General features: G+C 56.3%; 3 protein-coding genes across 5 annotated transcripts in view; 2 read left to right on the top strand and 1 right to left on the bottom strand.

The window, feature by feature from the left end:
• The window catches only part of FBXW4 (F-box and WD repeat domain containing 4), an 86,816-nt gene extending 79,165 nt beyond the window's left edge, over positions 1-7,651 (top strand). The window contains exons 7-9 of one of the 3 annotated variants that reach the window (XM_032795712.2): positions 5,728-5,868; positions 6,083-6,224; positions 6,895-7,238. In XM_032795712.2, coding sequence (XP_032651603.1) covers positions 5,728-5,868; positions 6,083-6,224; positions 6,895-7,011 — 400 coding nt within the window. In that variant the 3' untranslated portion in view covers positions 7,012-7,238. Of the gene's footprint in view, positions 1-5,727; positions 5,869-6,082; positions 6,225-6,894 lie in introns of all 3 variants that reach the window. The other 2 variants (XM_032795711.2, XM_032795713.2) reach the window with 2 other exon arrangements.
• A 3,304-nt stretch (positions 7,652-10,955) lies between these two features.
• On the bottom strand, positions 10,956-21,279 carry DPCD (deleted in primary ciliary dyskinesia homolog (mouse)). The gene is made up of 5 exons (XM_032795697.2): positions 21,156-21,279; positions 20,341-20,465; positions 19,319-19,452; positions 12,329-12,431; positions 10,956-11,146 (listed from the first exon to the last, which is right to left on the bottom strand). The coding sequence occupies exons 1-5, from the start codon at positions 21,193-21,195 to the stop codon at positions 11,042-11,044; spliced, it is 507 nt and encodes a 168-aa protein (XP_032651588.2). The 5' UTR covers positions 21,196-21,279; the 3' UTR covers positions 10,956-11,041.
• Positions 12,438-21,319, top strand: part of POLL (DNA polymerase lambda) — a 23,624-nt gene continuing 14,742 nt past the window's right edge. The window contains exon 1 of the mRNA XM_075072920.1: positions 12,438-13,883. The gene's annotated coding sequence lies outside the window, so the exon portion shown is untranslated. The remainder of the gene's footprint in view (positions 13,884-21,319) is intronic.

The following is a 21,319-nucleotide window of genomic DNA, read 5'->3' as shown; positions in this document are numbered from 1 at the left end:
TGTGCAGTGACCATGTTCTTGTGATGGCCAGTGAGCCCCCAATACGCACCTGAAGAAACGAGCATTGGCTAGTGGAAGCAGCAGGGCCTCGAGTCGGGTCCGGGGTCTAACCCTGGCGGTGCAGCAGACCGGCTGGGGACCCCCCCCCCCCGAGTAAATCCCAAGCAGAGTGGGTCCAGGCCCCCTCCCGCTCTGCTGGCTGCTTATCCCATCAGTGCAACTCCATTGGCTCCTTCCCCCCCACTCCCCCAGCCTTTCATCTCCTATTTTTAACAAACAAACAAACAAACATAAATGAAACCTGTACAGAGGATCCCAGACAAGTGCCCCGAGAGCACGCCCGGCCGCTCGCACATTAAAGGCTCATTAGCGGGGGGAAAAAACAAACAGCGGGGGAAATAAAAAGCAAACAAGCGGCCCCAATATGCGCGGGCCGGGTAGCACGGGGGCCTGGTGGAAGCAGATGTTCACCTAATGAATGCGGCTGTACAGTCACAAACATGTGCGGGCCGGGCCGGGGGACTGAACAGACCACTTGAAAGTGGGCTGAGTGCTAGCAGAGGCACCAGAGCCCTGCTTTGCACAAGCCCTTCTGCAAACGACCATTTGTCAAGTGGAGAAGGGAGCTCTGAGGGCCGATGAGCGATGGGATTCGGGGGTGCACGTCGTGGGAAAGATGCGGACGGGGGTGAACGTCTCCAAGTGTTGCTCGGGGGGTGTGTACTGAGCAGCGAGGCTGATCAGAACATTGATTCCCCCTTCCCCCCAAATCCAGCCTCCTCAGAGCGAGATGGGGGGGTTATGCTGAGCGCCCAGCATGCTGAGGCAGAAGTGGGGGGCCTAGGCTTCGCCAGGGCCCCCGAGTCTGGTGAGCGCCAGGAAAGGACTGGATGGAGGAAGGGGACCTAGAGGGACAGTGGCAGGGAGAGGAGAGAGCCGAGCGGATCCCATCCCTGAGATGTGACCGTCAGATGCTCCCGGCCCTGAAAGGGTTCCAGGGATTGGCCTTTGGGGGTGGCATTGGTGGTGCTGCCCCCCACCTCCCCATAGACTCTGCGCGGAGCAGAGGACTGTGCTATGGGGAGGGTGGTTTGAGCTATGCTAGCTGGAGGCAGGCAGGTAGCACTCCAGGTGTGTGGGGGGGGGGCTGTACTCTCCTTGGTCCAGCACAGACATAGCTTGCAATTGTCCCCTCCTGTTCGTGCAGGGTCAGTCTGTCTGGGGGTGGGGAGGGGAGAAGGTCTCCCCAACAGCTGGTTGTGGACAGCTGACACGCAAGCAACCATGCTGAGCAGTCCAAGAGCCAGCGAGGGATGACGCAAGGAGCTGGGGATGCTCAGAGCCTCCGGGATCGGGGCGGTTGCCCAGAGGTAGCAGCCCCAACAAGCGGTCTGTGTGCTCCCCTTTTCCCAGCCGGCTGCCTGCTTCCTCTCTGCCCATGAGCGGGCGTCTGGCGCTGGAGCGCGGGGCTCCCTGCCTGGCCCCAGAGGTGTCGCTGAGACCTTAAGTGATAGTCGCCTTCGCACCTCGGAGTGGGGAGGGCTCAGGTTCAAGTCTGAGCGGAGAAGCCTGAGTGGGCTCCATCTGCCAACACCTTCGCTTCCCCTCCCCGGCCCGGGCTGGCGGAGAAGCGAGGTGCTGACGGAGGGGCAGGCTTCCAGGCACGACAGACCGCTCCAGAGCGGCAGGTGCTGAAGAATAGGCCGAGAATGGCCCTCCCTCACTGCGCAGGTTCCCACCTGCCAGCTGCGGCACTGCGTGTGGCATGGCTGCTGGCCCCAAGGGGCACTCATGGCTGCTTATTTGGGCTTCCTGGGGCAGAGACTCCGCTGCCTCGTTGGCTCCTCCATCCCAGGAAATGCCCACACCCCCTCCCTGGGCTGTGCAGGTCAGACAGGAGGATCCAACGCTGCCTTCTGGCCTCGGGATCGATGTCTCCATCTGCCCCCTAGCGTGTCTGTGCGAGGAGATCACCCCCCTGTATTGCAAACCGGTGCCCTCCCCAGCCAGGTGCCAGCTCCTGGTCTGGCTTCCCCCCGCCTTCCTCCAGAGCGGGGCCAGGCTGCTCGCCTTCGGCCCAACCCCCTTGCACCTGCTAGACAGTCATTTGCTTCGGAGGGAGAGAACGGCACATGGAAGGTGCCGCCGGCCATGTCTCCTTAGTAACATGCCAAGCACCAGGAACGGGAAAGAACAGAGCAGAGCTCTACCGTCTAGGAGCCAGCCCATGGGCTGGGACCCCAAAATACTCACCCCAGGGACCCATCAAAGGGTGACGTGTAGTGCTGAGTACTTTCCTCCCTCAGTAACTAAGTTAATTGCTGCCCTGCCGAAGGTGTGAAGTGTAATAGCAGGGCCAAGTATCAGAATTAGAGATGCTGTCTTCATACATCAAATCAACCTGCCAGCCCGGCAGCACAGCCTCTGATCTGCTGGCAGGGCCCTGCCGCATCCCAGGGACTCTCGCTGGCTGCGTGCTTGCAGATGCACAGTGCAGACAAGGTCGCCGCACGTTGCGCTCGGCTGTATCCTCAGCCGGGCCGAGGGGATGAAGAGCTGCCCTTGGCCAGCAGACCGAACGGGGCCTAGACAGTGTAGGGACAGGCCGGCAATTTCTGAGCCAACCAGAACTACTTGGCTCCCAGATCCACTCTTGGGAAGCTCTGAAATGTTGACTTCCCTCCCTCCCTTCGGTATATTGCACAGGGGGGATGTGTTCACATGGGAGTTGCAAGGTCTAATGGACAAGGCATGTTACTCGGAGATGGGGCTCTTGCTGTGTGGCCTGGGACCTCTCCCTTGTGTGCTGAGGAGGAGGCCTGTTTGGAAGCAGGGAAGGCCTGCGATCTCAGGGCAGAGCATCTCCTTGGGAGACATCGGCCCTCTTCCCTGCACGCGAGGCTAGAGCTAATAGGAGCAGATACGCCCACAGGGCAGGTCCATGTTTACACAGTTGCTTTTCTGCCCCATATCTGTCACCTCAGTCCTCCAGTGCGTCAACTGGAGCCCAAGGCCCAGGATTGTGTCTTTCCTCTACCCTCCCTCAGCCCTGCCCTCTCTGAGCTGGTGGCACTGCTTCCACAGAGAGCTGGGCCCAAGGTGCTGCCAGGGGCAGCTGGAACAGGGAGGAAAGGGATCTCCGTCTGTCTCTCCTCTCCTCTCACAATGTCTGAGCACCTGCCAAGTGCTTCGCAGACACTCTTAGGAGGCAGGGAAGTATCACCCCCATTTTACAGATGGGAAAACCAAGGCACAGATTACATAATTTGTCCAAGGTCTTTCAGGAGTCTGTGACAAAGCCAGGACTGGAGTCCAGATCTCCCCCGAGTGCCTTAAGGAAAGGCCAAGCGTCCTCTCTGTTTCTCCTGTGCCCGCTGAGCTAACGCACCGTGGTCTGGGATTGTGTGGGGGCCAGCGCTGCGGCTGGGAGGTGAAGAGAGATGCTGCTGCTCTTGGGAAGGGAGCAGAGGCCAAAGCTCTGTGGTGTTGGAGCCACGCAGCCAGGCCAGAGCACAGCTCCCGTCTCCCCCCCCGCCCGGAGTCTGCAAACACTTCAACCTCCCGACCTGCCCACAGGTGCAGGGCTGCCGAGGGACAGATTGAAACCCTTCTTGTAAAGGGTTAATTTATTGCAAGAGACTATGAGGACTGAAGGCTGGATTCCCCAGATCTCTCGCCCGGAGAAACACAAAGTCCAATAACCCAGCACCCCTGGATTCATGTCGGGGGGATTAATTCGTGCACTTGATGTTAAAGCTTGTCCGAGAGGTTTGCATGGGGGGGCCATTGCTAGGCTGGCTGGCCTCTTTAAATGGTTGCTAGGGGCCTGGCATCAGGGGCCGGTGTGATTGCCCACAGTCACGGTCACGGAGGGAATTACGCAGCCACAAAGAAATGGTTATTCTCCATAATCTGCTCTTTGGAGAGCGACTGGGGGAAACAGGCCGGCCCCAGCATGCAGCCAGCGCTGTGATCATAGAAGCGTGCTGGCTGCAAAGATCGGGGCAGGGCTCGCCTTCTGATCTGGGGGACACCACTGCTGCAGCCGCTAAGCTGCTTTATCAGCTAGTTCTCTCCCGGGACACAAAGGTGTTTGCTTGTTTTAACATCTCCCGGGACTCTATTTCTCCCTTTGTGTGGTCTTTATCCCCCCGACGAGGCTTTAGCCCAGATTACAGACGGAATTAAGGCATTTGCCTAGGATGCCTCAGAACTGTGTGACACTGGATCAAGGAGCAGAAAGTAACAAAATAACTGGGGGGGCTGCCAGTGACCCCACTGGTGGGGCCCCTTCTTTCGGCTTTCAAGAGCCCTCCATTGTCCTGGGAACCAAGAGGCTGGTTCAGATGGTGGCCGTGCGGCAGCTTTCAAAAGCAGGTGCTCTGGGGTTCATTGTGTCCAGTTTGGATTAGGCCACTAGAAGGAAGAAGAGGAGGGTTTGGCCCCTCCGAGCAGCTGGTCAGGGTCTCCCTGGCGCAGCCAAGAAGCTGCGGTTGGCCTGTGAGGCGGTGGGGGAAGGCCAGAGGAGGAGAGGGGAGAGGAGAAGAGCTAGCCCTTGTCCGGGATGTGCCAGGAGTCGCAGCTGGTCGCTGCCCTTAGGGAAGGGATTCCCAAGCCACCGTACTCAGCAGCCCTGGCAGGCTCCCTGTTCGCAGCTGCTCTGCTTATTCCTCACCCGCTTTGGCCTGTTGCTCTCGGTGGCTGTGCAGAGCCAGTCTGGCTGGTGAGCTCGGGATCGGGGGCTAGTGTCCGAGAGAGAATACAAAGCAGCTGGATTTGAGGGTGGAAAGGCATCATGGGGCGCCTGTTTGCTCCAGTCCAGCAGTCCAACAGGGCAAGGGCAGTTTTGGGTTGCAGAGGGATGTGGTGTGACTGTTCCCCGCTGGATGGATCTGGGGTGACCCCCCGTGGAACACCTGTATTCAGTGGGGGGCAAGGAGGATTCGGAGCGAGTGCAGAGAAGGACGATCTGGGGGCTGCAGGGAATGTGCAGCTTGTCCAAGTGCTGCGTGAGACGGGGGCTGTGGAGGGAAGTGTGAGGATCACACCTGGCCAGGAACGAGTCGGGGGTGCTGGGGCTGGCAGGACGGAGTGAAGACACACAAAACGCGGGGTCAGTGTCCTAGGAACAGCTTCCTGAGGCCGAGAGCCCAAGGCAGGGGAAGGGGTTGGAACCAAACCGGCCCCGTTCCTAGAAGCCCTGCTGTAGGGACCGATCCGGCCTTGCTGGGAGACGGGCTGCACAGTCCCCCTCCGCGAGGCCTGTGATTCTTCTCCGCCAGGGACCAACAGACCCAATGGAGACACCTCAGCCCCCATGTAGCCCCCCATGGCTCCCCTCCTGGCTGGTGTCTGGGGAGGCGACACAGGGGCTTTGAGGGCTTCTGCACGCTGTTAAAAGCTAGACCTCAGCCCTGGGACAGCCCTGCTGGGTCCCATCTTCCCTCTGCCCTGCTAGTGCTGAGGAGGGCAAGGGTGAATAGCTCCAGAGAAGGCAGGGCGGAGCCCGTGCTACTTCCCTCTCCACTCCCCCTCCTCAGAGGGGCATGGCGTTGTGTTACTGGCATCGAGTCCAGGATACCTAGAGCCCCTGGGACTTCAGGGACTCTTGCTAGTCCCATGGCAATAGCAGCTGTGCATTGGGGAGAGGTGTCCGAACGCCATGTTATACCACGCAGAGTCCTGGTGCTGTGCTGAGAGCAATCCCCCTCCTGGTTCTCTTTCCAGTGGGCAGCTGGTGACCTGCTTAGGGACCGATTTCCACCGAGGAGCTGGAGTCCTGGACATCGTCTACGAAACGCCGTTCACCCTCCTGTCCTGCGGCTACGATACCTACATCCGGTCCTGGGACCTGCGCGTGAGCACGAGGTAAACGCGCCCTGGGGTTGGACAGCTGGGCTGGGGGCTGCTCTTGCTTAGAGCTGTGCATCCTGCTGGGGCAAATCCTCCGAGGGACTTGCAATCCAGCCCCAGTCCAGGTTCCCCTGACTTCCTCTGGCAGAGGCTGAGGAGCCGGTGCTCAGTGCCGTCTCTGAGTGCCAGGTGCCAGGTAGCTACCTCTGCCTTTCTGTCCCACCCCCAGGAAGTGTGTCATGGAGTGGGAGGAGCCCCATGATAGTGCGCTGTACTGCGTGAGGAGTGATGGGAATCACATGATAGCAAGCGGCTCCGCATATTACGGCGTGGTGCGGCTCTGGGACAAACGGCAGAGCAGGTGTTTGCAGGTGAGGCAAAGGTGATGGATGGTGCCATCAGGCCCAGGAGCCTCCCTTCTGTGCCCGTTCAGTATCTAACTCTGCTGCGCAGCGCCAGGCTGCTGGCTTTTCAGGCTGCCTCGAGAGCAGTGCGATGACCCGACAGCCCAGAGTACGGAGGTTAGACTCGGTGTCTTCCCCCTGGAGGGCCCAGGTGGGTGGGGACTGAAAGCCGTTCCCATCCGATGGCCGCGCACTGCCTGCGTGCGATGAGCTGTGGTTCTCAGTGCAGTTTCCCAAGTTGCAGACCCCCAGTTGGCCCCAGAGACCAGGCCCCCTTTCACCCTAGTGTCCGCAGAACAAGGCGGAGGGGCACAGGCAGGTGGTGGCAGGCGGAAAGCCTGTGCTGCCATGGCCCGGCTGTGCCTCCTCTCCCAGCAGAGGATTTCGGGGCTGCCGAGAGGTGTCAGTTTGATAGCCCTAAATTTGAGTTTCTTTGAGCGGGACCCCTCATGGGAACACTTGCCTCTGCAGAGTCCCGTCTCCATTGTGCCAGTTCCCTTTGCTAGCCATGATGGCAGCCCAGCTGCTGGTGCTGCAGCCCGTGACTTGGGGGGCTGCGTTACTGCCGGGTGCCTGACTCAGAACAGGCTGCTCCAGTTGCTTGTCAGAGAAGTGATTCTCGTCTCATTCTTTGCAGAGCTTCTCGCTGTCCTCTCCCACCAGCAGCCCCGTGTACTGCCTCCGCTTCAACACCACCCACCTTTATGCTGCCCTGGCGTCTGCCCTGCACGCCCTTGACTTCACCGCCCCCTGATGCCCACGCCAAGGTCCTTCCCGCACCACAGCTGCCTCTGGCCGTTCCCAATTTGGCCGATCTGATGCTCAGCTCAGGGATTGCAGGGCGGGAGAAAGGCAAATGGCCATGGAGACTTCTCAAGGAATTCCTTAGCGGCCAGAAAGCATCTCGCTTGAGTGCTGGAAGAGCCAGATTGTCTCCGACTCACCTGCCTTTTAGTTTAAATAAAGGCAAATTGTCCTTTACGCCTGTTTATTTTGTACAGTTCAGGTTGGTTTGGTTTTCAGTGTGTGCGACGGTAACGGGTCGGCTGGGAGAGCCGTGCAGACGTTCCCGTCAGCTGGGCAGCGCTGCTCCCAGGCATCTGAGCAGTGCAGAGCCAATCTAGGACTGTGTGCGCAGTGCATTTCATTTGGGAGAAGGGGCAGAGACTTGAACAGCCAGGCACAGCCAATTTTGCACCTGCCCCTGCTGTCCTGACTGCTTTTTGTTACGGCTTCCAAAACAGCGAACGGGAAGCGATCTGGGAGCTGAAACCTTGGCAGGCTCTGGCTGAATCCTACCAAAGCTTGGCTCTGCCAGTCAGCTATTGGGGACTGGAGTGCACGGTCGGTTGGGTTGGGGCAGTCTGTTTGCTAAATAAAATGCCAAAGGGAAATGGAAGAGACTCAATTCTGTGAACCTGCGTAAGGCTCCTGAATTGGTAACAGGCGCTGGGGGCCGAGGTTCCCAGTGCAGCTGCCTGAGCCGTGCACCATGAGAGGCTCACATGCAAAATGGCCCAAGTGTTTGCAGCCTGGGCACCTGTCTGGGAGTTTCACTCCTTGTGTGTAGATGGCAAATGTACAGCGGGGGGGCTGCACGTCTGGAACCCACAGCCGCCTCATCTGCCACAAACCCAGGCTGGGAGCCTGGCTCTCGCTAGCGCTCATCGCAGGGCAGAAAAGGGGCTCACAGAATCCTGCTCTTGGGCCTTCATGGGGAGATGAGATTGGGTGTTTTGTCAAGCCTGTAATCTGCCCGTAATCTCTACATATATCGGCCTGATCCTACAACCCAGAGTGGGGCGAGCAGTGCCATTGAAATGGCCAGCTCTGCTCTCTTGCACAGGGTGTGCAGAACCTGCCAGGCTGGGACCTCTTTGCCATTCACCCTCAAAGCAGGTCCCTGGATGGGGTACAGGAGAGACGTACCTTGTTCCTTCCCTGGCCTTGCGGGTACTACAGCAGCAAATCCGATTTCTCCAAAGCTAGGGCCTTGTGGGCAGCTTATCAGGAGCCCAGAGGCCACACCTAAGTGGCTCAGATGGAGCAGATCACAGATGCCCTAACAGGGACTGCTGCTGCATCTTACAAAGACTACAGATTCCAGCATGCATTGCTCTGTCTTTAAGTAGCTGGAGCACTGCATGCTGGTACCTGTCTCTGTGAGCTGCACCTCTGCATTCAAGCTGAGGGTGCTCACAGGCTACACTGGTCTGTCCTTTTGGGGTATCCCTGACGTGAGGGAGAAGCCTGCTAAGCTTCGTGCTGTGATCAGCTGAGCCAAGCTCCTGTGCGAGGCACTTCTCGTGGGCTCGCTGGTTTGTGATGCTGTAGGTGCGTAAAACTCCTCCCCTGTGGCTGCTGGTTTTCCTCGTTTCTTTGATAGAAGTAACAAATTCCCTGTGTAAGCTTTGGTGATTGGCTCCCAGATGGCGAGGGCTCCAGTGAGCGAGCTGACACGACACAACCCTTCCTGCATTTCCCACCATGCAGGCTGGCCTTGCTTCCAGACCAGTCATAGCAGCGATAACTGAGCGTTCCTTTCCTTACGCACCTCGCAACATCCTCTGGGGGGCGACCTGCTCTTTTTTCCCGAGTGTAAGGTGAAATCTCTGCGAACGAGGGACCTACTCAGACCAGTTCTATCAACTAAAACCCGTAGAGCCCTAGGACCGGATGGGATGGAGCCCCTGGTGCTAAGGGCATGTCAGGGTAAAGTGGCTGTGCTGCTCACACTTAAGAAATCTCATTAAAAACCAGCTCCTGGACCCAAAGGTTGGAGGCTACTCAATGGGGTTTTTCTTTTCATAACGGCACAGAGGGTGCTCCTGTGAATGAAACTGGGGAGCCCTACTTAGGCACACGGGGAGTAACAGAAGTACACAACTGCTGTGTGAGCATGACTGGGACCAAATAGCATCTCTAATTGGTTAGAATTCAATGAAATAAGGAGAAAGAACTGGGGGACCTAATTCATTTGGCCTTTCAAAAAGCCTGGCCCAAGTCCCTTGCAAGAGGCTATTCAGGAAACCATAAGTAGCCAGGGGGTGAGGGGTAAAGTTTTGTCCTGGATCAGACACCAGCAGGACACTGAGTAGGAATAGTCACCTTTCAACATGGTGCAATGTTAACCATGGGGTGCCTGCAAGGAGGTGGTGGTTCTTCTCCGTACCATCCCTGTCCTTTTCTCACTGTCTGCCCTTGAGTGCACATCCCCTGCTGACTTGTCAGCCTGGCGAGAAGGGATTTTCCTGCATTGTGGCTGTGTGCCAGGGCAAAGAACTCAAATTGCCCTGTGCCACTAGCCAGCTGCAGCTCTAGGGCTGCAACCACGGCTGCCCAGCCACAAAGTGCTTTGCAAAGTGGGCCCCCCTCCAACCCCAGGGGACATACAGGTGCAGACCTGTCACGGCTAGTGCTGCCGCTCTGGGCAACCGTACGTGACTTTTGAACGTTGACATTGTACCTAGGAAGCTCAACTGACCTCAAGCCGTATCTGTCAGTTCCCACATACTAATGGCCAGAGGTGTCGTCAGTGTCCGGATGGGGAGGTGGCCAAGGAAACCAGGCAGGAGGGCTTACAACTGAAGAGGCAACAATCGGCCATGCCCTGCTGGGAGAACCGGAGCATGGTACCTTTACAGGGGGAAGGGTCTGCCAGTAATATGGGAGTGGGCATAGTGTTGTATTGAGAGTTGGCAGGTGTAGGTCTCGCAGACGTGGACTTGGGGGAGAGGGGGTTGTTTTCATAGACTCAGAAATGTCGGGCTGGAAGGGACCTCGAGCGGTCATGCGCTCCAGCCCCCTGTTCTGATGTAGGACCAATAAACCGGAGGTCTCCCCTGAGCGGTGCAGGGCAGACCTGGCTGGAGGCAGGCACTAGAGAGGTGGCCGTGGTGAGCCTGCTGTCGGTTGGAGGGCACCAGGGATGAGGTGGGGTGGGAGAAGTGAGCAGAGCTGCAGGTGGCCTCTTCTCCAGGGTCCCAGCGTGACTTCAGAGGAGTTGGGAAACTGCCTGTGAGCACTTCTGGGCCCGTGGTGCTATGGGAAAAAGCAGGTTTATTGGCCCCACTGAGCCAGACAAATTGCACCTTGAATAACTACACTCACTTCTCCCTGCAATGCAGGTTATGTGCCCCATACGCCAGTGCCTGGCCTGCGCTGCTTACCGTGCTTGCTGCCTCCCTGCTCTGTGTTCGCAGGGCCTTGCCGGGCGGTTCCTGGCACTCTTTCGAAAGGTGGGTAAGGCCCGAGATGGTCTTCCGAAGTGCAGCTAGAGGGAGTGGGCACCAGCCCCTCACAGCCAGGGCAACGGGGAGACAGCCAAAGATTCCCTGGAATGACCGTACCTCCTCCGACACAACCAGGTAGGGGAGCCCCTGCGAAGCTGGTCTTCCTGGTACAACCTAAGGGTCTAATCCCAAGCCCCCGACTGCTTTGGGTCAGCGCTGCTGTGAGCCGTATAGGAACAGCGGAGGACATTCCTCCCTCCGCAGCGTCCAGTGGGAGCTCGGAGCTTCTGCTTCCAGGGAAGAGGAAGCATCATTCCCCCCCTCTCGGTGGCAGCCCATGCTGCCGCAGGGATTGTGTAGCTCAGTGCAAGCCGTGCGAGTGGGAGTGGGGAGAGGAAGCAGCCCTGAGGTTGGCGTCCCCAGACCCGAGTGCGGTGTGGCTGATTCTCACAAACCAAGCAACCTCCCCATGGGAATCATTTTACTAGAAAAAAGCAAAATAAATAGTGCACAGTTCTGCCAGGAGAACCCCAACCCCCCTGCAGCCATCGCCTACTGGGTCTTGCACTCCCTGTCCCCATCGTTAGCAGCCTTGATCTTCTGCAGCTCCTTCTGCAGCTCTTCCTCCACAGCCAGGATCTCCTGGGGCTTCCGGTACTGCAGGGAAGAGACACGGCCGCTCAGAGCTTCCATTCAGACTGGCACTGCATGACCAGCTGCTTCTCTGCCAGACAGCATGGATCCAGGCGGGAAGCAATGTGAAATGTGCCTCCTTTGCCGCCTGCCTGTATCCGACTGGTGCCCTCTGGGGCAAGGGGGCAGCACCTTGGCTAGGGACCATTGGCCACGGTTTGGGATGGGTTTAGAGTACAGGCAGAAGGTACCAGGTTGACCTTGAGAGCCCTGCAGCTCCCCCTTCTCCCCCAAGTGGGTACCGCCCCAGCCATGTGGAAGGAACCTCCTTGTGCAGCACAAAGCAGCGGAGCAGGAGAGCCCTGGCAAGTTTCAGTGCATGCTGAATTCTTGACGAGGTTTGTAATAGATTTTGGGTTGGTGCTGGAGGACAGGGAGCTGGAGACCCCAGCCCACAGCCAGCATCTCCCTGGGAGGGAGCCTAAGGAGCTGGATGCAGCGCTCAGCGGGGAAATGCCCTAGCCTGCGGCAGGTGGGTCGGACCAGAGCTATAGGGTGGTCCGGCTGGCCTAGTTCTTCTGGAGCAGCAGAGGGCCCTGAACGCTGCCTCCAGTTCCCTCTTGACCAGGATCCTTTCCCAGCAGACTCTGCTGGTCGCTGGCTGTTTCCATTTGGGACAGACAAGGAGCTGCAGCTCTGAGGTAACCGTTTTGCCTCTGATGGCTGCAAGCAGCCACTCCCTCCCCCCCAGCTGGTGAGTACCTTGAGCTCCTATTGTTTGCCCACAGATGTGTCTCCCTGCAGAGTTGGCACATCCTCCCCTGCCCAAGGCACTGGGTGAGCCTGTGTGCGAGACTCAGCGTAGGACACCCCAGCTCTGCACCTGGGGGTAACACTGATGGGCTCCCAGGAAAAGTGAGCTGGGGGCAGGGGTCTGACCAAGGAGAGGGGGCAAGTTCCAGGCCTCAGGGACAGCCCTGGAGAAGGCCCTTCTGTAACACCTTGCGCTATTCAGACTATGAGCTTCTCTAGGCTGAGCATGTCCCTGCGCCCCAGGGCTGCCTGGCAGTGGGCGGACTGTCAGCACGTACACCGTACGAGTATCCATCAGGCAGGTCAGCTCTGGGACCATGGGCAAATAAACTCTTCTCTCGGGGAGGCTGTGAAGCTCAGGGCCGAGTATTCCCACGCGGGCTGGAACCTCACCGTGATGATGAGGGTGGCATTGGCGTAAGTGAAGCTCAGGGCAGCTGCATCTAGGGGAAGCTGGTATCTGTCCATGTCAGGAATGGGGAACTTCTTGTAATACCTGTACAAGAGAGGGGAGAGACTGAAATTCTGTCCTGCACACCAGCGAGGTGACTCTGCTACACTAACACCACCCTTCAGCGGGTCAGTCTGCTCCCACCTCCCTCAGCCAGAGCCCTGCCTGCACGTCCCTCAGGCCAAACTTTCACAAGTGGCCACCGATCTGTGGTGAGGAGCTGAGCACCCCAGCCCCGCTACAGGTGCTCTGCACTTCTGCAAATCTGACCTCAGGTGTCTGCTGTGGGGAACCCAGAAATGGAGGGATGCGAAAGGAGCGGACGCTCTTGAAAAGGCAGCCCTCCCATCAGGAGGGGCCCAGGCCAGATGCGCTCTAGCTGCTTTTGCAATTCCTTGGTTTCATAGCAAGAGGTGAGGTGATGCCATGGCTGCATCCTTTGAGCCACGCGTGTCTCAGAACCTGGCTTCTCCAAATCTGGCCCGAGCTTCCGAGCAGATTGAGAACGAGGGGCTGATGTGGGCAGGGCCTTGCTTCCCACTGTCTCAGCACAAGGGCTCTGAGATGGAGTGCTGCCGGCCTGGCAAGGTGCACACAAGACAGCCTCATGCTTCCTCCGGGGTCTGCTCGGCGCAGAGGGGACAGCAGCACTCCCAAGGGAAGAGGCACCTGATGTTCCTCAAGTGCAGCATTACTAGCTGGTACCCGTGTCTGCTGCTCTCTCCAGGCTCAGGGAGGGACTTGTTTCAGGACCTGTAATCAGAGCCATAGAAATCCGAATGAAAAGCTCCTTGGGTCCCAACCAGCCCATCACCTGGGGCTCAGTGCAGGCTTGTGCCTTCCAACACAGTCAAGTATTTGGTCACATCTGGCTTTAAATGTCCCCACGGCTGGAGCTCTCATCCCCTGGGGAACTATTTGGGTGTCCGCTCTGGCGGCTCAGCAGGGTCTCCTTGCTACTGAACCTCAAACTCGCCCCTTTATTCATCCGATCTCCTCCCGCCTAGTTCTCCCCCTGGGCCCATCCGAAATCATTCCTCTCTTCTTGAAACAGGTGTAGCAGCATCTCCATTGCTTGGCCGTCTCTTCCGGGAGCCATAAACGTTCAGTTGTTTGAATGAAGCTGTCCAGTCCCCCAGTCGTTTCTACTGTTCTTCTCGGAACTGCCCTGACTTTGTCAAGTTCTCTGGTGACGTGGTGCCGCTCTTGGGACACAGGATTCCAGGGGTGATCACGCTGGCCCCCTACAAAAAGGGACTGTCGGCAGCCTGCTTCCTGACACCTTTCCGTGTGGTCCCACCTCCCGCTGCCATTGCTGCTACCCTGCATTCCAGCTGAGGGCATCTGGGCCAGCGTGGGATGTGGAGAAAGGGACAGCAGCTGCCTCTGTTGCCCCACTCTCGGCTGGGCAGCCAGAACCAAGAACAGCTTCACGGCGTAGTCTGGGGAGCTTCATGCTGCGTGCAGGAGCAGAGACTAATCCAGGGAGGGAAGGAGGTAGGTGCACATGGCCCATTAACACACTAATAAGCCCTTGTACCCTCATTTTCCTGCCTGAGGTAAAGCACAGAGCCCCATGGGTGATAGGATGGATCACCCAATTGTCCCCTGCTCTGTTCGTTCCCTCTGGGGCACCTGGCATTGGCTGCTGTGGGAAGACAGAATACTGGGCTAGATGGATCTTTGGTCTGACCCAGTATGGCCGGGAACTCTACTCTGCTGGCTCCTGCTGCAGGGGCTTTAACCGCAAGCCCCTGCCCCTTGCAGCCTGCTGGCTGAGGCTGAGCCATCCTCTCCCTCTGGGGGCTGACACCCTCCATGGAGATGGTTCCATCCCCTCGCCAGCCCTTGCTGAGGTTTCAGGCTTTCATCCTCCACCAAGGCCTGCAGCCCCACTGGTCTGTGAAACTGACACGTTTCTGGCCCCAAGGTGCCCCGAACTGACCGGAAAAGGGTTTATTTCCTACTGTCAGGGCATGAGGGATTCGCCTCCATTAAGCTGGCTTTGCATGAAGCCCTGCGTCTCTCTACTTCTGCCCCAAGTGCAGCTAGTTTATTTTCCAAGTCCTGGTGAAAACAGATACAAAGGGCAAATAGCTCTCCCGCTCAGGAGGAATGCAAGCGGTTTGTTACCGCAGGGCTCAAACCACTCTGTGTTGTCGCTGCTGTCGGTATTTGGGAAAGGTGGCAGACATGGATAATAATGGAAGTGTCAAAGGTTAAACAGCAGAGATTAGATGAACACAAAGACATGGTAAGGAAGTGTTACCGCTTAGACAAAACCGCAGTACACAGAAAAACCCACTGTTTGAAAGGGCTCGGGAGCCATCAATGGAAACACCAGCCTTCTGCTGCCCCAGGACTAAGGAGCAGGGGAGAAGAATGGCTTTGACTGGCCTCAAACTCAAATCTGTGACAAGATCAAAGGAAACCAGATCTGCCTGGCCATCCCCCTCTTCCTTGTAACATTACCGCTACCTCTGGCTTCAAGAATTGAATCAGGTTCGACGGGCGGGGAGGTGGCTTTGCGGTTTTGTTTTCAGAATTTACTCTAATGGATTTATTTTACAGCAAGAGGTTTTAGGCAAATCCCACTTGAGCAGCCTTCCCCGTGGCCAGAAGGAATGGGAGCGACTGGGCGGAAGCCACCAGGACCCCTTGCCTTGGGTATTTGGCTCTTGCTCAGAGGCCAGCAAATGAATTTGTTAGCCCTGCTCGGGCAACTGGATTCTCTGCCTTTGGCTCTCCCCTTGTGGCAGAGGTCCGAACTACACTCTTGGGCCGCTCCTTGACTAGGTGCTGGCAGAGGTTGTGATGCTGAAGTGAATTCACTGCTAGTCTTGTTTGAAATGGGTTTACTTGAAGAGAGAATTCTGTTTACGAAACCCTTTACTGCAATGTAGTAACTGAGGACTTAGTGCCAGTCAGAACCTCTCCCCGTTGAACTGCTCTGTTCCCCCGGGTAAGGAGTTAACTGAAATGAGAGATGCTGTGGAAACTCTGGAATGGTTCATTTCTCTCCTGTGATGGTGCATTAACCATCTGTGGATTCATTTCCTTTAGGTAGGGTCTGGATCCAGAATTCATTTATCTAAGGTGTTGTGCCCAATGCACCTGTCATCTGTAGGGGGCGTGATCCTTCTTAATGAAGTCAGTGATGGAGCTCCACTGGCTATGGATAGAATTGGGCACCAGGGGCCTAGGACCAAGTAATCTATCCGAATTGTCCACAAGGGACATTAGCTTGTTCCATAACTTGCTTCAGCTGCTGCTACTTCCAGAACTACTACTCCTAGCTCCTCCCTGCGCAAACTTGTCGTAGAGTCAGCAGGAAACAAATGAAAACTCATTTAAAAACCAAAGCACAAACTGGACAGCTGTAAAGCTCTTGGCTGATCCCACTCAGGTTGCAGCGTGGTCAGTGGAGGTGATGGTCCTTTAAGGAGAGCAATTTTCAGATCCTTACAACTTTATTTCCATAGCAAGGTTCCTCAGACATGGCCAAGGTACTTGTCATTGAGGTAACATGGCAGTTTTAAACAAAAGCCCTTTCTGAGTGACCTGAAGTTCCATCTGCAGGCCAACAACTTTCAGCTCCCTCCTTAACACACTGCCACAATAACCTGCACACAAAACAGAAACAGTCCAGGCCCTGCCCCATGGATGTACTTGGTCTGTGTTGGCTTGGGGTGTGATTCTGATCTCTCACTAGCTTTATAGCTGTGTAACCATACTGGCTTGAATGGAGTCTCTTCTGACTCTCCCTGCTGTGGGAGGAGAAGTCACATGTGCTGCCTGGAGCATAGCACCTTATCTTTGCTAGGTCACTGTCCTCCACAGGCTTGTGATCCTGCCAGAGCCAGGGGACCTCTGAGTGCCACTGAAAACAGTGAGTACTAAAAGTGTTCAGCCTCTTGCAAAGCCAGGCCCTGTGATTGTCCAGTAGAACCTCAGAGTTACGAACATCTTGGGAATGGAGGTTGTCCATAACTCTGAACAAAAAGTTATGGTGGTTCTTTCAAAAGTTTACAACTGAACATTGACTTAATACAGCTTTGAAACTCTACAAAGCATGAGAAAAATTCTGCTTTCCCTTAATTTTTTTTAGTATTTTATGTTTAACACAGTACTGCACTGTATTTGCCTTTTTTTGGGTCTCTGCTGCTGCCTGATTGCGTACTTCCAGTTCCAAATGAGCTGTGTAGTTGACTAGTCAGTTCGTAACTCTGTACAGCACCAAGCACGCTGCCAGCAAAAGGAAGAACACCCATTGATTTGAAGGGGAGCCAGCTCAAACCCCTAAATAAGAAGAAGTCAGACATGGCCAATTTCAGCTCCAAGGCTACTAGTTAAGTGACTGATGGGAGGGGTTCTGATAAAAATGCTTCTAGGTCCTAGCAGCAGTCATCTAACGCTGCCCAGGCAGTGAGTATCCTTCCCTCCAGCTTAGTGAAATGGCCTGGCACTTCAGTACTCCTGTGCACACCCACTCACTCTCTTGAGGATTTGTGAATGTCCCTGTCCGCCCGCCCCCTCCCTACCTGCCAGCTGGTGAATGAGCTTCAAGGTGAAAATGGCAACTGTATACGCACGTGCAAAACTCGAAACGTTGCCATTCTTGTCATGCAAACAGGTCTCCAGAGGCAAAAGGAAGGGTTGCCACCTCTGCACAGAAACCCCTCTACAACCAAACACATTGAGGGCGTGGGAGGCAGCTGCCTGAACCCTGCTCGGTGCTCCAAGCAGGTGGAACAAACCTGAGCTGCGCGATGTTGAGCCTTGGGGGGAAAGGATGAGCCTGGCTGTGTATGAGGCAGCTCATCGGTTCATCCCCCGAAACATGGTTCTGTCTGAGTAATTGGCCACTCTTCCCCCTCGAGTCCCAGCTGTGTGGATTCAGCCTGCACCTCCCCAGGCTGAGAACCCCAAATGTTCAGTACTTCCTTGGGAGCAAAGGCACCTCTACCCCCATCCTACTGCGTGTCTGGTTATTCAGTGCTGAGGAGTGGCCATGCTCCGTTCCTAGTGCATCCCCCTCTCTGTGACTGGGGGCGCACTGGGCAGAGGGGGGACTACTCCCACTTGATCTCTTTGCTTTGGTGCAGACCTTGTGCACTGGCACAAGCGGCGGCTCGGAGAGAAAGGAACAGTTATTTGGCAACAGCACCACCTACAGCCAGTTACAAGGAGCTGGACGAGAACGGCGTGGGTGCTAAGCAGGGCCATTCCAGAGCGGGTTTCTCCCCAGTAAACTCATTTCTCTCTGGCTACAGCGACATTGTTCGAAGATGGAGAAGAGCAGAACAAAGCAGCTGCCTCCAGCTCCTGCTAAGCAACCCCTGGAATGTCCCCAATTTGCACGTAGGCCCTTTTGCACATGGAGGGAAAGAGAATTTTCATTCACATCCCTCCTTCCCTATTGTCTGAACTCTCCTCCTCTGTCCCTAGGTCTGCAGGCCCGTGTCTGAACCCAGACTGCAAACGCTTTGGGGCAGAGCCGATCTCATTCGGTGCACAAAGCACCGTGTCATTATACAGCAGGGAGTCCTATTTAACAAGCCAGGGGCTGCCGCAGGTCTCAGGGGGTACGTCTACATGGAGGAGACACTTGCGCTAGCAGGCTAGAAACAGCAGTGTGAACGCTGTGGCTCCAGGGGATACTTGGGCTAGCCACCCCTGCTCAGAGCCAGGGGCTCGGATGGGCTTGAGAGCCCCCGCTGCAGCATCCACCCTGCAGTTGTCAGTGTGTGAGCTCAAGCCAAGGTCATGTGAGTCTATCTACCTGGGCTGGGGGCTCACTGCCCCCTGCTGTGTGGACAGACCTAAGCTTCCTTTTATTCTGACAGCTTCTCCCTACCCATAGCCGATCCGGGCTGGCCTCGCCGTTGGTTGCATTCTTTACTTCTAGATCAGAAAGTTGACTTGTTTTGGGGTAATTGAGGCACCTTTCTGCAGCTGGCTATGTCCCCATCCCCAATCTGGGTAGTTACAATAGTCCTCAAGCACAGTCTCCTCCTGCGGCTTCAGGTCCCCTGATTGATGAATTTGATTAGCGTCTCAATGTCAAGTTATGGGGATGTATCCAGGAGGGTACCCCCCAGATCAGAGTAGGGCCTATTTTACATCGGTGATCTAGGGGAAAGAGCAAGCCCCACGTTACTGACAGCTGAAGAGGCTACTGAACTGGGGAGAATTGCAAGTAGCAGGAAGCTGGCTGGGAGGGGTTCTGGGTCTTCCCCAGCTCTAGATTCTATCTGCTGGTCACCAAAGGGTTTGTCAGACGACGGAGAGGGCAGAGGAAGCCCTTCCTTGGCCAGCGCTCAGTCAGTGTGAGGCAGTGGGATTGGTCAGTGGTCTTTGCAGTGCCCCCAGAGGGCCTTCCCCCATGAACGGCAAAGAGAGCTGTGCTGGGCGAGGACTGGCTCCATCCATTACAGACACACCCTGCAGTTTGCTTCACCACACTGGGGCACAAGAGGCATTACACTTTCAAAGGTATAATGCCTCTCCTCCTCCCCATGCAGGTTGGCCTCAGAACGGATATCAGTGAACTGTCTGACTAGGTTATATCTGAGGTGCATTAAGGGGGTTGGGATGATGGCTCCACTCTAGGGAAGAGGAAAGGAGGAACCATTCCCTATGGTATTTTGGGGGGCCCAGGCCTGAATACTGGAGGGTGCTGCAGGACAGGACTGAGGTGCAGCAGAACTGTTGGGGAGCCCAAGAGTTGACTAGTGGTGGGGATGAGGGGGTCTGCAAAGCCGTGTGTATAAATCACCCAAGAAATTGATCAGGCCACCCCACTCTCCCCCTGAGGTTGGAGAGAACATCTCCCCAGTCTGATCACCTATTTCCCCCCTGACTCTAGCCCGCTCCAATCCAAACAAGCAAGGCTGTTTCAGTGAAGGCAGTGCTGTGCTGTGCTTACTGACTTCTTGTTGGTGGTACGGACGACACAGCAGCGCTGCTCCTTGTCCACGGAGACATTGTAGACCTCTTTGGGGTAGGGCAGGTTCCGGATGCGCCACTGGAAACTGGTCTGAGTGTCTCTCCTCACGAAGATGGGCTACAGCAAACACAGACATGGCCGATGGGACAGAGCTGGGCTGGGCTCCCGAGATTATGTGCTAAGGTTACTGACTGGGGCCAGGAGTGGCAGAGAGGCGCTCCAGTCTGAATACGGAGCCTGTGATGAGGCACCCAGGGAGCTTCCTGCACTCTCTCTCCCTGTTCCCATTGCAGCACCTGCACTTTTGCTGAGCAGGGCCCATGAGAGTAGGTTTCCTCTCGATCACTCTCCCATGAGTAGGTGGGCCAGGGAGAATTTTGCTGCCATTGATACAAGGAAATCTGGCCTCAGGCTCTCCAGGAACTACCCACTGCCCTTCCTCATGGGAAGGGCAACAGCAGCAACCTGGGCTACAAATCCACAACTGCTGGAGTCTAGTTCTGGCTTTGCCACTAACTTGTGCTGCCCTGGGCCTGTCTGTGGGCCTCGATTTCCTCAGCTGTAGAATGGAGACAAAGTCTGAGCCCCCACCCCTCCTGGGAGGATTAACCAACCAGCATAAAGCATTGCATGTGTGACATATAAATAGCAGGCACTGGAGCTGTCACCCTCTCAGTGTTTCACACTCACTGGAATTTCCAGGTGCCCTTTCAAGCTGCTTGATGGAGGAGACAACTGAGGCAGTCAGCAGGGCAAGAAAGGAGATTCCTCCACTTAGGAAACCTAGAAGTCCCTTGGAGACAGCAAGGCCTTCCCTTTTCTCTCCAGTCCCCTGCCTTCTGGATGCCAAAGACCTGAGTCCTAACACACCTGAGGGGTGGCCATAGAGTTTAGTGTTCTACCCTGGCAGCAAGTCCAAGCAGATAAGCCATAACTGCAGCCTCCCAGCCACTCAGTGGTTGCAGCTTGTCTAGTTACTGTTATGAGCAGGACCACCTCACGTACATTGGAGCTGCTTTCCTTGATGAGCTCGGATTCCAGCGCTCCCGCAGTGTGGCTGGTTGGCTCTCCCACCTCAATCTGCCACTTGCCGGAACTCCCCAGAGCAGTCTTCTCTCGCCACTTTCTTGCTGTGGAGGAAAGAAGAAAGGTCACCCCTTTTCTTTAAGCTGCTCTTTGGTGAAAAATCCCAGCAAACCCTCAGGCAGAGCCTTGGCTGCGTCAGACTAGGGGTTTGATGGGGTCTCATTCCCATGACCATCATAGTCCTTTCCCCCAAAGGACAGATGACTGCCTGCTGATCCCCATGCAGCTGAACTCAGCAAGTGGTGTCAGTGACTCAACCGCAGGAACTCTTCTTTCTGAGATGGTACTGAATCAATACTCTACGTTCACTGCAGAGGCTGACTCTGGAGGGAGACAAAACCAAAAGCTTGACCATCTGAGGCAACTGAAGCCCTTGTGGCACTTTTCACCAGGGTACATGTTCCTACCCTGCACTCTTGGCCAATGCAAATGGCAATGCCATTCTGCCACGCTGAATTCCTTATGGCAGCAGCGCTGCCGTTTGGGTGAGATGTTCCCCACGGTGGCATGGAGCTCGGAGCTGCCTGGGCCCAGTTCCGCTCTCATTCACAGCCAGGCTGGCCCTGCTGCAGTCCCTGGGCGTTGCAGGCGGGTAACCACTGGCAGAACTGACGCTGCAGCAGGCCAGGGGAAAAGCTGCATCCTGGCCAACCGCCCATCTGGCGACATGTTCCTGCTGTGCCAGGCTGCGGGGGAGTCATTACTAACGGAAACTCAGGGGACCTCTCACTTACCCAGCAGCTGGCTGGTCTTCAGGTCGTACTCCTCAGCCATCTCCAGCCCATCCTCAAACAGGTAATGGACCTTCCTCTTCCCTACACACAACAGGGGCAAGGTGAGGCCAGACCCAGGGGACAGCCCCCCGCCATCATCCTGACCCCTCCCCTTCACCTCCCCC

Source organism: Chelonoidis abingdonii, chromosome 16, assembly GCF_003597395.2.
Source record: "Chelonoidis abingdonii isolate Lonesome George chromosome 16, CheloAbing_2.0, whole genome shotgun sequence".
NCBI lineage: Eukaryota > Metazoa > Chordata > Testudines > Testudinidae > Chelonoidis > Chelonoidis abingdonii.
Note: the sequence above shows the minus strand (reverse complement) of the source record. Positions and strands in the feature narration are given on the sequence as shown.